This window comes from Rhamphochromis sp. 'chilingali' (genome assembly GCF_963969265.1).
Source record: "Rhamphochromis sp. 'chilingali' genome assembly, chromosome: 19".
In the NCBI taxonomy this organism is placed as follows: domain Eukaryota; kingdom Metazoa; phylum Chordata; class Actinopteri; order Cichliformes; family Cichlidae; genus Rhamphochromis; species Rhamphochromis sp. 'chilingali'.
Window position 1 is genome coordinate 32,119,789 of NC_137946.1, and position 16,229 is coordinate 32,136,017.

The 16,229-nt window shown below is 41.8% G+C and overlaps 1 protein-coding gene across 3 annotated transcripts in view; it reads left to right on the plus strand.

The window, feature by feature from the left end:
* Positions 1-16,229, plus strand: part of arl10 (ADP-ribosylation factor-like 10) — a 38,748-nt gene that overhangs the window by 5,391 nt on the left and 17,128 nt on the right. For all 3 annotated transcript variants that reach the window (XR_013969893.1, XR_013969894.1, XM_080867008.1), the window contains exons 2-3: positions 3,341-3,524; positions 13,531-13,706. Coding sequence is in view for 1 of the 3 variants with exons in the window: in XM_080867008.1 (XP_080723134.1) it covers positions 3,341-3,524; positions 13,531-13,706 (360 nt within the window). In the remaining 2 variants the exon portion in view is untranslated. The remainder of the gene's footprint in view (positions 1-3,340; positions 3,525-13,530; positions 13,707-16,229) is intronic.

A 16,229-nucleotide genomic window follows, 5' to 3' on the forward strand; every position in this document is an offset into this window, starting at 1 on the left:
AACAAGAAAAAGTTTAAAGAGAAAGTTACAGAGGGAACAGGAGACGATTGAATTGCTGGTTTCACTTAAAGTCATTTTAGATCATTTGAATACGCCTGCAGTCCAGGTAGGAGCCAATCAGACGATGGAGATGCAGGCACGGCGCGCCCTGTTAGGAGCAGCGGTGGCTCTGCAGCCTCAGCAGCTACAGTGAGGCTTCTGCGCTGTCAGGGTTTGAGGTTGATCTCCCAGTGGGCCGACTCAGCCAGAAAAACACGGAGGCGAGCTTCAGAGCTTCAGAGCTGTCAGAGCGGCCTTGTTTATCTGCTGCTGCATTTATCTGGCAGCACCAGGCGGCGATTACAGCCAGAAAGACGTCAGAAGAAACGCAATCCATCATCAAAATATCCCAGACTCTTCATCTGGCCTGTTTCTGCAGTGCTTGCTGGGTAATTATGAGGTGGTTTCATCTGTTAGGGAATCAAATTAACTGATTCTGAAGGAGTAATTTTAGCGCTTGATGATCCATCAGCAAAGTGGTATTTTTAATAGGAAGCTGACACATCTGCACTCTAAAAGGGCTGATATGAATTGGTAATTAACCTCTACAGAGCTGCGGCTGCACATCAGCACACGGCATGAATAAAGACCAACCTTGTGTGACTTTTAAAAAGGAGATGACTGACGTGTGAGGGATCTCAGAGGGGCCGTGACGTCCCCAAGCCTCTCAGGCGCTTTCAGAGCGCGTCGATGTTTGAAGCCTTCTCTGAGACTCGCGTTTCTTTATTCCTGCACACGCAGAAGGCTCGCTGAGACAAATCTGCCCTGAAATAAAAGTAATAAAAGGATGCCTGCTCTTTCATTAAAGTATAATATCACGAGCGGTGCCCCTTGAGGTTTGCAGAAGCTGATTCATATTCCTGCACATTATGAGGAGTCTTCAGTGCCAAATTCCCAAAAGTCTAATGCATTCAGTTTGATTTGAAGAGGCGACCCGGTGTGAAAAAACAAACATCAAGTTAAAATACCTGCTTCTAGCTGAAAGGCAGAAGAGTCGGGTATTCGGTTTGATCCAACCAGAGCTGTGCGAACATCCTTTCATTACTAGGTAATCTGTTTTTGCAGTTTGGCTTTGTCCTTTATTAGGTCCCTGCAGCCAAGGTGAGGTTCTTGAAATGTCCAGAATGGTGAATTTAAAAAATGTGACAATAAGACAAACACGTGTCTGGGCTGTGTCATATTACAGGTGGCCCTGAAAAACATGCTCACCAGCTATTTTTGGACTCTTGACTTTCAGTATCTCAGTGTCTGTTAATCAATTCTAAACTCAAAGACTCACTCCGAGCAGAGAGCCTTTTCTGCTGTACTGAAACTGGCAGCAATTTAGCGAATAGAGCTGAATTATTTCCACCTGTTTCTAGGAGGCAAAAAGCCGGCGTTGTTACCCATATGGAAAAGATATTTATAAATTTTATAAAGTTTTTATCTGTCTTGTGTGAAACTTGTATGAAAATCATACAAGAGTGAAAACACATATAAGATCCCTTGAAAAATTATATAATGAAACTTGTATGTTTTGTATACATACTAAAAAAAAATATGAAAGTAATGAGAAAGTGGCCACTTTCATGAGTAAATCATAGAAGTTTTTACTATTTCTTTTCCATATGGGTAGTTTAAACATAAATTCTAGTGCGTGTGAAATAAGATGCAAACCAATTGACCCAAACAGTAAACAGATGTTAGAAGTTAAAGCTCGACAGAAACATCCTTCCTTGTTGAAAAGCAGCTCGTCGCGGTGTTTGAAGGTAGAGCCAGACCAGTTTATCCGTTCAGCTGTTTGTATGTATCTGCATTTGTAACGGCCGGTACATGATTACACTCTGTCGTAGGCTCGGACAGCTGGAATACTTATTATCGTTAAACTTCTTTAAGTCTGATTGAAGTCTGTTGCCTGGGACACATGCATCGCCTGTAGTAAATACAGGCGGACAGATGGACATCCTCACAGCACTCACTCACTGTCTGACGACAAAATTAACGTCACTGGGACCCAGTGTTGGTCAAGTTACTTGAAAAAAGTAATCAGTAACTAATTACTGATTACTTCCCCCAAAAAGTAATTAATTACTTAGTTACTTTTTAAAAACACGATTTACAACCTGAATAGGTGATAAAGTGATAGATCTTTCAGCCCAATTCTACTTTTTCTGCATAATCCATCATACAAAATGTAATCAAATGGAAAGGTCTCTTTTTAAAACTTGTTTTATTAGTTTTAATCTTTTAACTTTATGCATCAAGCAAAAATTTAATTATATGCAACATTCTCTGACTGGAAGAAATTAGTTTAACATTTAAACCTATTTTCTGCACATTCCAGCTCATAAAATATATTTTTTTTTGTGTTTACACTCAGTCTTTCAAATAGATGCAAGTAAAACACAGCAGAAAATAAATAAAGTCACAGACTCAGCGGTCCTGTTGCTCTATTTTCACCTGTAAAGCAGGAGTGGGGCAGGCGGAGGTTTACCCTGGTGCAGGTGTGCCGCAGCGGTCAGTGGAAGAATCCGCGAGTTTCTCTGTGAGTTTCCCATTACATCGTAGCTACTCGGTGCTTGTTGGAAGTTTAGGGGATTTTTTCGCTGTAAAAAGAAGTTTTCTTCCCACGCACAGCGGACACTAATGTTTTTGTCACTTTTTATGGAATCAAACTCAAAGTAAGGTCAGTACTTCCACGCTTTAAACGCTGCACGCTCATACTCTCTCCGCACTCGATATATGATCCACTGTTGATCTGCACACAGCTGTTGTCAAGAACGTTGCACTCGCTTACGTCACTGTCATGAGACACTCTCGCAAAAAAAAAATCACGGTTTTAGTAACGCAGTAACGCAGCGTTCCTACGGGAAAGTAACGGTAATCTAATTACCGTTTTTGCAATAGTAATCCCTTACTTTACTCGTTACTTGAAAAAAGTAATGCCCATCTCTGCTGGGACCTGAGCAGACTTGACCTGGCTTATAGGAGAGACCGGAGAAACACCCTTCAACCATGTTCTGAGTGTTGACTTTGCAGAGATTTTCCACTAGAACAACTGATGTTCACTCCTGGAGGTGATATTTTGTTGTAATGTTCTCCTTGATGTGCGAAGCCCTCCAACCTGGCCCATCACTGTGCATATATTTCCTGTATTTTGATGAACTGCTTGTGGTTTGGTAAGCTCAAAGTGCAACACAAATATTCGAAACCAAAGGCTTCACCCTCACTCTGTGTTGAATAAGTGATGTGTTTAATCTTTGCCTCAACTCAACATTTCCATGCGTTTGCAAACATTAACAGCTCTGCGGTCTGCCTGCAGGAGGAAGAGGAGCGTGGGAAGCGCCAGGTCCTGGTACTCGGTCTGGACGGGGCCGGGAAGAGCAGCATGCTACAGGGTTTGACCCCCGGGGATTCAGGGGCTAAGAGAGGCCGGTGCCGGCCCACCCGCGGCTTCAACTTTATGAGTCTCAACGCCCCCGCCTGTCAGCTCGACTTCCTGGAGAGTAAGGCTCCTTTTATCCGTCCTAATCAAACACTGCTCTGTGTGGAGTCTAGCGAGCATTGATGTTTTATCAAACAGCATGAAATGGAGAAATGGAAAGAGCACAACTGTTCAGTTCAGTTGGCCATTTGTTTCATAAAACTGCCTCGAATCAAACAGCTCTGCAGACATGCCGGAGACGCACTGTGGAAAACCGGATTCATAAAATTAGCATGAAGTTGTGAGAGCTCAGACTTGGTGAATGAAATTTGCTGATTTTTTTTAAACATTAGCAAGTTATGGAGATGAGTGAGTGTGTGCTAATGTTAGCACATCTCTGCCACTTTAAAGTATTTAGCTCGTTAGCTTGTTGACATTTGTTAAGCTAGACCCTTTACTACCCTTTACCACTGTTAGCGTCAGTTAGCACAGGATGATGCTAACACTAATTAAACATACAGATTAGCATCTTAGATTACAGTCACACAGGCCTAGAGACCAGTTGACAACCATGTGGTAACCACCAGTTGATTGAAATTATATTCACTGTCCAGTTGTGTGAAATCGACCCATAAAGCACAGGCCCAGAGACTGGTCATGCAGAGGGTGCTGCACCAAATTCCTCATTGTCATTGCTTTGGTTGCTAGCATGCTGGGTAATGTTGGATTCCCTACTCATAGTTGGCTTGATGAAGTACAAACAACCAAAGGCTTTTAGCTTGTTAACATTAGAATATTTCCAAGCTTGCAACAAGATGTTCTCAAAAAATAACAAGTGGTGTAAAAGAAATTTAAAACAGAAAAATATGTTCATACAGTTTTGTTTGGTCCAGAAAGTATGAAAACGTGAAGCTGGTAATGTCCATAATTGATCTGCTCTAGGTGCTGGGAAGTAACTCCATTGGCTTTATGTTTGAGTTGAACTTGAAGGGAGACTTGATCCACAACTTCAGTTGTTTTTCTTCCCTGAAAGCTCACATCATCCATCACTGCCAACACAAAGGCAATCACAAGGCAATCTCTGGCAATGGCTCTTGTTATATTGTTATTTGTTCAGCGACTGAAACGTTCAGTATCAAGGTATCACGAAAGTTGACTGTGACAAAGAAGCCTGGAAAGTGTATTTCTGTTTAATTTCACACTATGGTGGTAAAGTGAGATTGCATTACGTTTGCTGGCAGGATCAATAAATCCATCACATTAGTGCTCCACAGCACTAATAATAACCTGAATGACTTCGCTTTGCATTCAGCCAACATGCGTGGTCAGCCGTGATTGGCCGATGTATTTAGAGGAATGTGTCACGCTCACTGATCTGAACACTGCTATCGGTGGGCGCCACTAATCTTTTTCTCATCCGCGAAAGTAAGAAGAGCTCACGCCGCCACCCACACAGCACAATACTTCAGCGGGTCTGTGCATTAAATGTCTCAAGTGTCTTTGTGTCGGTGACGTTGACTCAGAGGCATGCTGACAGGTGAGACGCAGTACGATGCACGGATCTCTTTATGGAGTCCTCGGGGGAATTATAAATAAAAGAACTAACACCAGATCAGATGGAGAAGTAGTTTTAGGCTTTGAGCTGATGATGAGATTTGGTTTTGTGTAAAAGGGAAGTGAAACTGTCAGTGGTGAGGCCCTAAATCCTCAGCTTTTTCCTTCAGCATGGCATGTCCACTTTACAAGCTATGATAAACAAATTGTGTTGCCATGTGCTGGAATTTAATCACTTAAAAAATAGTGTCCGATCAGAGGTAACAAAGGCAAAGAAGCAAAGGAACGAAGAAACGGAGAAGACGAGGCAGGCGGAAAATATGAGAGAGCAGACGAAGAAATGAAGTAAAAGCACAGGAAATGAGATTATCCAAAACAAACAGGGATGATAAAGGCAAGAAGAAGACAGAGGAAGGCGAAGGCATGGAAACTCTGGGGAGACTGAAAGAAGAATAAAATCAAAACAAACATCACAAAAACCCGAGACCGCGATACAGATACAGCGGTCTGTGATACACGTATAACAGATATAACTCTAACTCTACAGAAATCCTTCAACCAGTCTGATGTCAAAAAAAGAGACAAAGCTGCATGACCTTTAATGGCACCAGAAAATATCCAAGATTTTTTCTTATTCTCATATAAAAACAGGTTTTAAAAGTTCGGTCTTCGTAAGCCGGGGTTCCACTGTATTGATAAAAATCACAGAGTAACACTGATATGAAACTATTAGGATACACTGCCTATGACATCAGTCATTGACACGACACTGTTACAGCAGTCAAACAGATCCGGGCTTATCCCAACCAAAAGCCCTGGATGACCCGGGAGGTCAGGCAGCTGCTGAAGGAGAGGAACATTGCGTTCAGGTCTGGCAACAGGGATTACTACACCACAGCCCGATCCAACCTGAAGAGAGGCATCAGAGAGGCAAAGGGGGACTATAGGAGGAGGATCGAGGACCATTTGAAGAGTAATACCAGCCGGCAGGTGTGGCAAGGCATCCAGCACCTAACCAACTATAAGATCAATCTCGGAGCTGCGGACGGTGACCTGGAGCTGGCAGAGGAGCTGAATATCTTCTTTGCCCGCTTTGAGACCAGGGTACCGGAGGTATTGGAGCCACAGCAGCAACACGCCACCCATAGCAGCACCACCCTCACCCTGGAAGAGCACGAGGTGAGGCGCATGCTGCAGGCTGTTAACCCGAGGAAGGCGGCGGGTCCTGATGGTGTGCCAGGTCGAATATTGAGGGATTGTGCAGGACAGCTGGCTGGGATCTTCACCAGGATTTTCAACAAATCCCTCGCACAGGCGACTGTCCCACTCTGCCTGAAGTCCTCCACCATAGTCCCCTTGCCTAAGAAGCCCCACATCACCGGCCTGAATGACTACAGACCGGTGGCACTCACCCCAGTGGTAATGAAATGCTTTGAGAAGCTGGTCCGCAGACACATCACAGCAGCCCTGCCCCGCAGCCTGGATCCACACCAGTTTGCCTACAGAGCAAACCGATCCACGGAAGACGCTGTAGCCACAGCACTCCATGCTGCATTAACTCACCTGGAAGAGCATGGTAGCTATGTGCGGATGCTCTTCGTGGATTACTGCTCAGCTTTTAACACCATCCTTCCACACAAACTGGTGGCCAAGCTACAAGACCTGGGGCTTCCATACAGCACCTGCATGTGGATCAATAGCTTCCTCTCGGGCCGTAGACAGAGAGTCAGAGTTGGCCATCACACATCCTCAGCCCTGAGTCTTAGCACTGGCTCACCCCAGGGCTGTGTGCTCAGTCCACTGCTCTACTCTCTCTACACACACGACTGCACTCCTCGGCACCACAGCAACATCTTTGTGAAATTTGCAGATGACACCACAGTGGTGGGGCTCATTTCCAAGGGAGACGAGTCTACGTACAGAGACGAGGTGGAGCAGCTGACGTCATGGTGTAAGGCCAATAACCTCCTCCTCAACACTTCAAAAACCAAAGAACTCATAATAGACTTCAGAAGGAAAAAGGCAGAGATCCAACCACTATTCATAAATGGGGACTGTGTAGAAAGGGTGGCAAGCTTCCGCTTCCTGGGAGTCAATATAGAGGAGAACCTTTCCTGGAGTGTGAACACCTCCGAGCTGCTGAAAAAGGCCCAACAGAGACTGTACTTCCTGAGAACTCTCAGGAGGAATAACATCACACAGAGACTGCTGGTGTCCTTCTACAGAGCCACCATTGAGAGTGTTCTAACTTACTGCATATGCATCTGGTACACTAGCTGCACAGGGGCTCAGAGGAAAGCACTCCAAGGGATCATTAACACCGCCCAAAAGATCACTGGCTGCCCTCTCCCCACACTGGAAGTTCTACACAACGCCCACTGTTTTAAAAAGGCCCAAAACATCATAAAAGACACCTCACATCCTGGCCACTCCCTGTTCGAACTGTTGCCCTCAGGCAGACGGTACAGGGCAATCAGAGCAAGGACTAATAGACTCAAACACAGCTGTTATCCAACTGCAATAACACATCTGAATACTACAAAAAAATGTCCATCACGCCACTCTTGTGTTAATCTATGCACGGTCTGAAGCATGTGTGTGGGAATGTATGTGAATGTTTTACTGTTATATCTTATTAGTATTTTAAGTATTCTATCTATTTTATTTATTGAATTTTATTGTTTTATTTATATTTTGATATTGCTAGGGATGATGCAATGATCGGGGACCATTCTTAATTTCGTTGTTCTCATGACAATGACAATAAAGTTTCTGATTCTGATTCTGACATCCCAACATCTGAGGGAAAAAACCCCCAAAATGCTAAAAATTACCAAAATAACCAAAAATCATTTATGGTTCTTTGCACAGTTGTGTTGTCAGTGGGTTTGTGTTTTATCATTATTACAGTGCTGTCTGCACTATCCACCATTTCCTCGTTCTTCCCCCTAAGCTTGAACTTTACGTTACCCTCGGTCATAAGCGCTGCTATGAGCGCTCATAACGTAGTCGTCATACCGACGGGGACTTTCAGCACCTGTATGGTTTGATGAAAATATTGATGGGTTTTTGTAATGGTACAAAGAGTTTAACGAGCATCACCGCACTGTCAGTATGGTTTTTTTATTCTTAGCTTTGAGCAGCTGTTTGTGAGTCAACATTTGTCCGACAATGTCATTAGAAATGCTAAAAAACCAACTTACCAACTAAATGTGTCAGAGGTCCAGTTAAATTGAATTAGTTCATGACTGGTGGCCGTTAGGACTGTGTTATTAATTTTATTCCAATTGCAATTACAACCTTACCTTCTATTAATTAAAAAAAAATAGATAATTAGGGTAATCCTCTTTTGTAATAGCTAATTTTTCCTCTGCACACATCCCTGTTCTTTACTTTTGCTGCCAGATGAATTCCCAAACTAGCCATGGCATGCTCAGTTCATTTCATATATATTTATTTACTAGGTTAAATAATAGTTAAAGTTTTTGGAAATCCATTTAATAAACTCACTATTTTTCTAATGTCTGTGAGTCATTATGTAGATTTTTGACATGAACGAGGAGCCGCAGTGACAGTCAAGGTGAATGTTTGATGGTATTCATGTTCAGACAGTAAATCGGTGCTCTGCTAATTTAAATCAAGCCTAGGTCCACTAATTAGTGTTTATTTTAAAATTTACGCTACCACAGTCTACTTACTGTCCCGTGGACGTGGTGCACGCCTGTGAGAGTGAAGACAGCGGTGCAACAACGGGTCAAAATCTGGATTCAAGTCAAAGTTTTGAGTTGAACTTTGGCTGCGTTAGCAGGCATGAAGCATGCCCACGTGCATCTGTGAGGCTTTAAAGAGGCAAACTTTAAAGACCTTTTGGAGAATAACAGGTTAAAAGGTTCTGTACTTAAACACCAAGTTTTGAACTGAGATATCATGTGACAAGGTATCAACACGACGAATCTGGGTGGGACAGTCGAACTTTGGCTGTAAAATCAGGTGTAAATTCCTCGTCGGCGCTGCTGCACAGAGGCCTGCAGCTGAAGCAGTTAGGTGGGTACAGACACACGCCCACATCATTCACACCCATGTGACTCAGTGTTGACTGCGCGCACACGTGTGGGAGGGTGTTTAATAAGGTGGCCTGTAGAGCAGCAGGACCAGCATCCCTTTGAGATCGCCGTGACAATAAAACACAAGCTGCTCACGCCGCCGAGCGCCGGGTCCGGCCTCCATACTGCATCGGTTAAACAGGTATTTATTGCTGTCACATCACATCAGCTTATAGTACAGCACTCCCCAGTTTCCTAGCAACATTTCCCATTAGGTCCAGCACTAATGAATTCTTGCTACTCTCTTGGATTCAGAGGCAGTTAGGACCTAAAGTCTTACTCGCCGCTGTGAGCAGTGATTCGTTTGGCCGTCGAGCACCGCTGGTTCCTGCAGCCGGAGGTCACTTCTGCTGCAGACTTTCCAAACCACTGAAGCTGGAAACTGATTTTCTAGCAAATGTGACCTGTGACTGTGTTTGGTACAAGCAGTGTTGGTACTGAAATGCTGTAGATGGCTGTTTTTATTCTTCTTACTTTACCTTATGAAGGGTTTTTATATTACAATTGGTCTCATTGCTCCAGGTTTAAATCACGCTGCAACAAATACAAGAATCTTGTACATCAGTAGATTTAAAAATGAGATGTGTCCCCGATTACTCTTATTACTCAGTTCCACTCAAAACAATGGAAATAAAAACAAATCAATACTGAGTTGTTTCCTCTGTGATCCCAGAAAGCAGGAAAACCAAATAAAAGGAAAACTTCATGCTCAGGTCGATGGATTACACAACGTAGCTGAGTATTCTGGTTGATTTATAGGTCTTATGGAAACAAATGGAAATCAATGACTGCCTGGGGAGTGCAGAAAAACAGCATTTTCTTACAAATGTAAAACAGATCTACAACTCTTAAGTTTTCTCATTGATTTACTGATGATATGTAAATTAATGGAAGTGAATGGCTGCTTATAACGGTTTAAAAATACAACCAAAGTCTAAAAGTGCACAGGATGCATTTAAGCATAGGAACATGTGAAATACATGTGAATGTGCGTTCATATGTAAAATCTATTAACGTTCTTAATAGATTTTTTAGATCACTAGTCATAAAAACAAGAAACACTCCCTCCCCCCCAGAAATATGTAAAGAAGAAGAAGAAGAAAAAGCAACCCCTAAATTGTTATTTATGAGTGAAAAAACTAACTGAATTCAGGATTTTATATTCAAGTTAGAGCCAGCAAATTATTCAAGCATAACATTCAACCACTAAAACAAAGTTTTCTGTTCAGGAAAGTAAAAAACTGTAATTTACATCTTGACCACAAAATAATGATGTCCTTAATTTTTTCTGCTGTTTTGTAAAACAGCAAATTTGAAAATTCTATAATTTTATTTCAGGATAAAGAATATTCAGATTAGAGAGTTTTCCCATACTGGTGTATTAACCGTTACTGTACTTTAAAATGACCAACACTGGTAATTAGCTGTGGGATTAAATCACATGGATGGAGTCCAGTGAGGTCTAAACGTTTCAGAGCACAGCTAAATGTTTTCCAAAGCACTGGACATTTGGAGCTACATTTCTAGGCAACGTTTGATGTTTGTTCATTTCTATAGTTTAGTATCAATTTACGTTTATTGATTTAGATAATAATAATGATATAGCGCTTTTCGAGAACCTCAAAGCGCTTTACAATTCATTCACACACTGGTGGAGGCAGCTACAGGTGTAGCCACAGCTGTCCTGGGGCAGACTGACAGAAGCGAGGCTGCCATATCGCGCCATCGGCCCCTCTGGCCAACACCAGTAGGCGGTAGGTGAAGTGTCTCGCAGTGTCACACAACGGCCGAGACTGTCCGAGCCGGGGCTCGAACCGGCAACCTTTCGATTACAAGACGAACTGCCAACTCTTGAGCCACGATCGCCCCCAGATTGTACAGAAGTTAATGGAAGTCAGTGGTGGCCTAGTAAGAGTATTTTCACACCTGCACCTTTTAGGCCGTCCAAGTCAAACTCTGGTTCAGCCCAGTTTGGAGGACTCGATCTGGTTTGTTTATGAAGAGAATGTGATCCAACCTCAAACCGACCAAACTACCAGTTGTAAGATAGAAGTTAGAGCTGAAAGCCTTTGGGCTTGACTTGCAGTTCACTCTGTGTGCAAGGAAATCAAAGTGTGAGGAAAAGCTAAAGTTTATAGACTCATCAACTGAATCTGGTCAACGTAACTGAACTACAAGTGTTAAAATGGCCCAAAACTCCAAATTACGCCATTAAAAATGTTACACTTTGATGTTGCTCTATAACCAACCACTGACTTCCATTATTTACTGTGTAAAAATGTGAATGGATTAAACAGCCTAATCAAAATGAATCCTCACATTCCTCAATGTTTAAATCATGATGACTGAGCTGCTGCTGTTTCATGCAGCCAAACTAATCCAAGAAGCCTGCACACATTATAAATGAGATGTGTCCTCAATTATTTATAGTGTCTCTGGAAAAGAACACAAGGAAAGGAAAACAAATAAGAAAAAGTTTCAAGAAGGGGACAAAATATAAAGTTAAACCAAAACCACATCAATACTAATGTATTTCCCCCAAAACTAAGAATAAACTGAGCCTCTGGGCTGCAGGAAAACAAGAAAAACTGAATAAATTCCATGAAATAAAACCCAATTCAGACCCATTAAATGAAGAGAAATCGCTGCTGCACTGTCATATTTTACCCTGAGCCTCTTTAACATATCATGTCTGGAGGCAACAAGATGGAAAAAATGAATCAGACTAATTTGCCCAGGAGCGAACTGTGGATATAAATAATGCCTGAGTGCCGTCTCAGCCTGTTTCATCCCTCGGTGAAAATCAGATTGCATTCAGTCCGGTGCAGATGTGAAATTAATCTGTGGCCAATTTGTTTAAAGTGGGGATGCCAACAGCGCATCTAATTCTGCGTATCGATCTGTCCTTTTATTTACAGTTTTTACCGAATGCCTAAACACTAACTGTGATTCCTGTAGCACAATTTCTAAAACTAGTCAGACGTATAGCAAAACCACTCACTGAGTTTGCAAAACTAAAAGCACAAAAACTGCTTTGCACTCAGTTTGCAATTTTGTAACACACACTTTGCAAGACTGTAGGCACAATTCACTGCACAACACTCAATTTCCAAATTTCCAACACACTCCTAGCAAAAGTATACACATGTATGGCTATCATTAACACTAATTTGCCAACTGTCTGGCACACTTTCACATGTGAAAACTTTTTTAGATATTAGTTCACTTTGCAATCAGCCTAAGCACTATAATACAGGTAAGCTGTGTGTGCGGAGTACAATGGAGCGAGCAGAAAGAGTGAGAAGTAGAGGAGGCCGAGGAAGAGGACGTGGAGGTGAAGAAGTAGGATGAAGAGGACGACAAGGACAAGGAGGAGCAAGAGGAAGACGAGGAGGGGGCAGAGGAAGACGAGGAGGGGGCAGAGGAAGCATGTTCACTGCAGACCACGTAACCCATATAGTCATTATGGCGATTGCAAATAATCCTATACTTGGAAATAAACACTTGTGTTTGTTTTGATGTGTTTGAATAAACACCAGTACTTGAAGTTTGGATCCCTCTATGCTTATGGATCTATGACAGAAGTATGAGCTCAAACTGACATAGCCTACCTTGTGGACAGGGAAGGCAAAAGCCAGATGTGTTTTGTATTCATACCATCAGTGTGCAGTTGGCGCATTGTGTGCTTAGTAGATGATGGCTTGTGTGTACTGTTTGATACGGAAACACCATTTTTACGAAGGTGTGAAGAGTTAATCTAGCTGTGTTTGCTTTTGCAAGAGAACTACAATGTTTTGATTATTGGTTGACAGGTTTTCTTATTTGTGTGAAGAGTTTTGCAAAATTAGCCAATAGTTACAAAAAATGTGCTTAAGCAATCAGGAAAAACTGTAACCGAAAGCCTTCCTCCAGTGAAATGGCCTTGAGCATGGCGGTCAGTCGGGGTGTGTGGGGATACTGTGTTTCTTTGGCTGACAATTGTTTTGTCGTTGTTGTTGTTTTTTGGTTTTTTTGTATGAATCAATGGATAAACAGCCTCCTTTTCTCTGAACGCAGTGTTATGTGTGCTGGTACACACTTAAAAATAAACCCTTTTTATTTTGGGCAAACAGATCCCCTCTAGGGAGCGACAGTAAAACAATGTCTCGTCCTTGTTTGTTAATTATGAGAACTCCTGCTGAGGAGAATCGTGTATCGCTTCAGGAGCTGAATCCTCCACAGATACTGAAGCCTGCAGGCCGGGTGTTGCTCAACAACAACCAGTTTTTATTATGTGTTGTCCAGTAATTTCTAAAGACTAGCCAAGCTTGAAGATCACGTAGAGAAGTCCAAGTCCTGCCAACCGTCTGGTAGATGACTCGCGCACCTCAGGTGGAAAATGAGATCGCCGACGCAGTCAAAAATGTCTGCGGTGTGTTTTCTGTGCTGCAGTTGGTGGTGGTGAGGATCTGCGGCGCTACTGGTCAGATTACCTGAGACGGACTCACGTTCTGGTGTACGTGGTGGACTCGTCTGACAGAAGCCGCCTCCCTTTGGCTAAAGCTGAACTGCACCGCCTCCTGAGGGTGGAGCCCCAGCTGCCTGTGGTCGTCCTGGGAAACAAGCAGGTAAACCATAAAACAGATGTCTTTTTATGTTTTTATCATTTTAAGCAACCGTTGATTTCCATTAATGCTGTGTTGAATAAAAGATAGTAACTTATAAAGTTTTAGGGGACATGAAAATTATGGTTTCAGACATTAAACCTCAAGTTTCAAACTATATTATGTCCTTAAAAACTAAAGCAAAGACCAGTATTTAATTCAGTTTTAATTACACAGCGCCAAATCACAACAAATTTTACCTCAAAGCGCTTTATATTGTGAGGTAGACCCTACAGTAATGCATAAAGAGAAGAATCCAACAATCATGTGACCCCCTATGAGCAGCACTTTGGTGACGGTGGGAAGGAAAAACTCCCTTTTAACAGGAAGAAACCTCCAACCAGGCTCAGGAAGGGGCGGGGCCATCTGGCCGGTTGGGGAGAGAGAAGGAAAACAGGATGCTGTGGAAGAGAGACAGAGATGATCAAATTTTTTTAAGGATTATATGGAAATTAATGGAAATCAATAGCAACCCAGAAGAACAAAAAAATAATCAATTAAAAATCTGTGTAGCAGACATTTATAACCAGGATGGTGCTCAAGTTATTTGACAAACTTGTTATATACAGAATATGATGCCTTTTATTTCTTTTCTTTTTTATATGTAGACACATGTAGACAAATGTAATTCGGTTTTCTAAGTCATTTATGGATTATATGGAAATGTATAGAGATCAATGTAAAAATACCCCAGAAGGCTACGTGCACACAGACACCAGTATTCTAGAAAACTCAGCTTTTTCTATGCCTTTACACCTTTCGTCCACATGTAAACGGCGGTTTGGGTCACTGAAAACTGATATTTTTAAAAACTCTGTTTTTGCGTCTACGTGTGGAAGAGGAAAAGACTTAGTCATGCAACGTCAAAGGTGTGCGCCGTTTTTGACGTCACGCTGCGCGCCACGTTATTGTTTATGTCAGATGAATTTCTACAATGCCGAAAAGAGACAAAATACTGTTGCTGTTACAAACGCAGGTACAACCAAATCCTGACGCCAACGTCATCATCGGTTTTGAATAAATTTAATCTTTTTAAAATGTAATTAATGTATGCTGTGTGCATTTTGTCCATTCCTAAGTTGTGAGTCTACACCAGTCACATTTCAGAGCGCTGCGACTTGTGATTATGAATCACTCAGACTAATGTAAAATTTTCCGTTTCTTTCTTTATCGAATAAACTTTGACCAAGAGAGCCAGTGAGGCAAAATCCAAAATACTGTCTTTAGTTATGAACATTTGAAATGATGAAGACATTAGAAAAGTAACACAAAATTAGATGCCTTTCCAGGAAAACTTAAGGTTTGGTGAGGGCACAAAACTCTGTTTACGCGTTCCCTCCCAGGCTTCTAGATTTCTGATTGGCCAACATTTCCACATGGTTAGGATGTGGCATGTTCTTCACAGTGTTTGACTTTGATTTTTGCATTTACATGTGGACGGAGATATGTTTCACTGCACGCGTGGATGGGATTTCTTTTTTTTTTTTTAAACAAAAACGGAAAATCTCAGTTCTCAAAAATCCCCGTGTACGTAATGAAACGTGAATTATTTTTTTCCTTCAAAAATAACAGTTAGCTGAACGCAGCCATGCAGAGGTTGAAATTTGCATGCAGTTAAGTTCATAACCAGAAGAAGAAGATCCATCAGAGTCCTGAAATACATTTCCTCCTCAGTTCATATTTCCTTTCACAGTGTGTGGAATTATGCATGACACCGCAGGGAAAAAGGAATATTAGTCACATTTAATGTTGGATCACTGCGGCTCGATCCTCACAGTGCTGTCAGGTTTTTTTGAGTACTAAGAAGAAAAACGTACCTGAAACCTCGCAGAGCAGCCGCAGTCCGGTTACATCAGGTCACGTCATGTTTAAAAGATCAAGAGGCTCTACAGGTGTAAAATGAGCAGACTTTTACTGCTTTCATCTGTGAAATTAATAAGGAAATTTGGATCATCAAACAGAATGGAGAATAGACCTATTAATTAACCTGTTGATACGAACGTGTACAGGAATTCAGATTTTTCATCAGGTTGAACTGCAAAGCTTTGAAGTTTTACATCAGCAAGTACAACAAATTCAACAATTCCCAGCAGTTTGGGTGATTTGCAGATCAAACGATGTGTAAGCTCCAGTTAAAAGGTTTAGTTGAATGATAAAAGGCCGTTAGATGTTTGGATGACATATAACCGTGTCATTTTCGGGAGGAGCGTGTTTCACGTGAGAATATAGCAAAGTATATTTAAAAGTCTGTACTGTTCAAATCATTCCCTGTTTTTAGAGTTAAACCACTTATGCACGATTGATTATTACCCGTGTTCGATGTTATGGCTTCATTAGTTTTCATATTCACAAATAAGGTAATATCTTATGTTACTTATCAGACACTTGGAGTGTCCATATTTATTTATTTATGTCCTAAAAATAATAACCAAATCTGTCAAAAAGTTGTTTAAGCTAAAAATGACATTGTTATTTATCATGCAGACT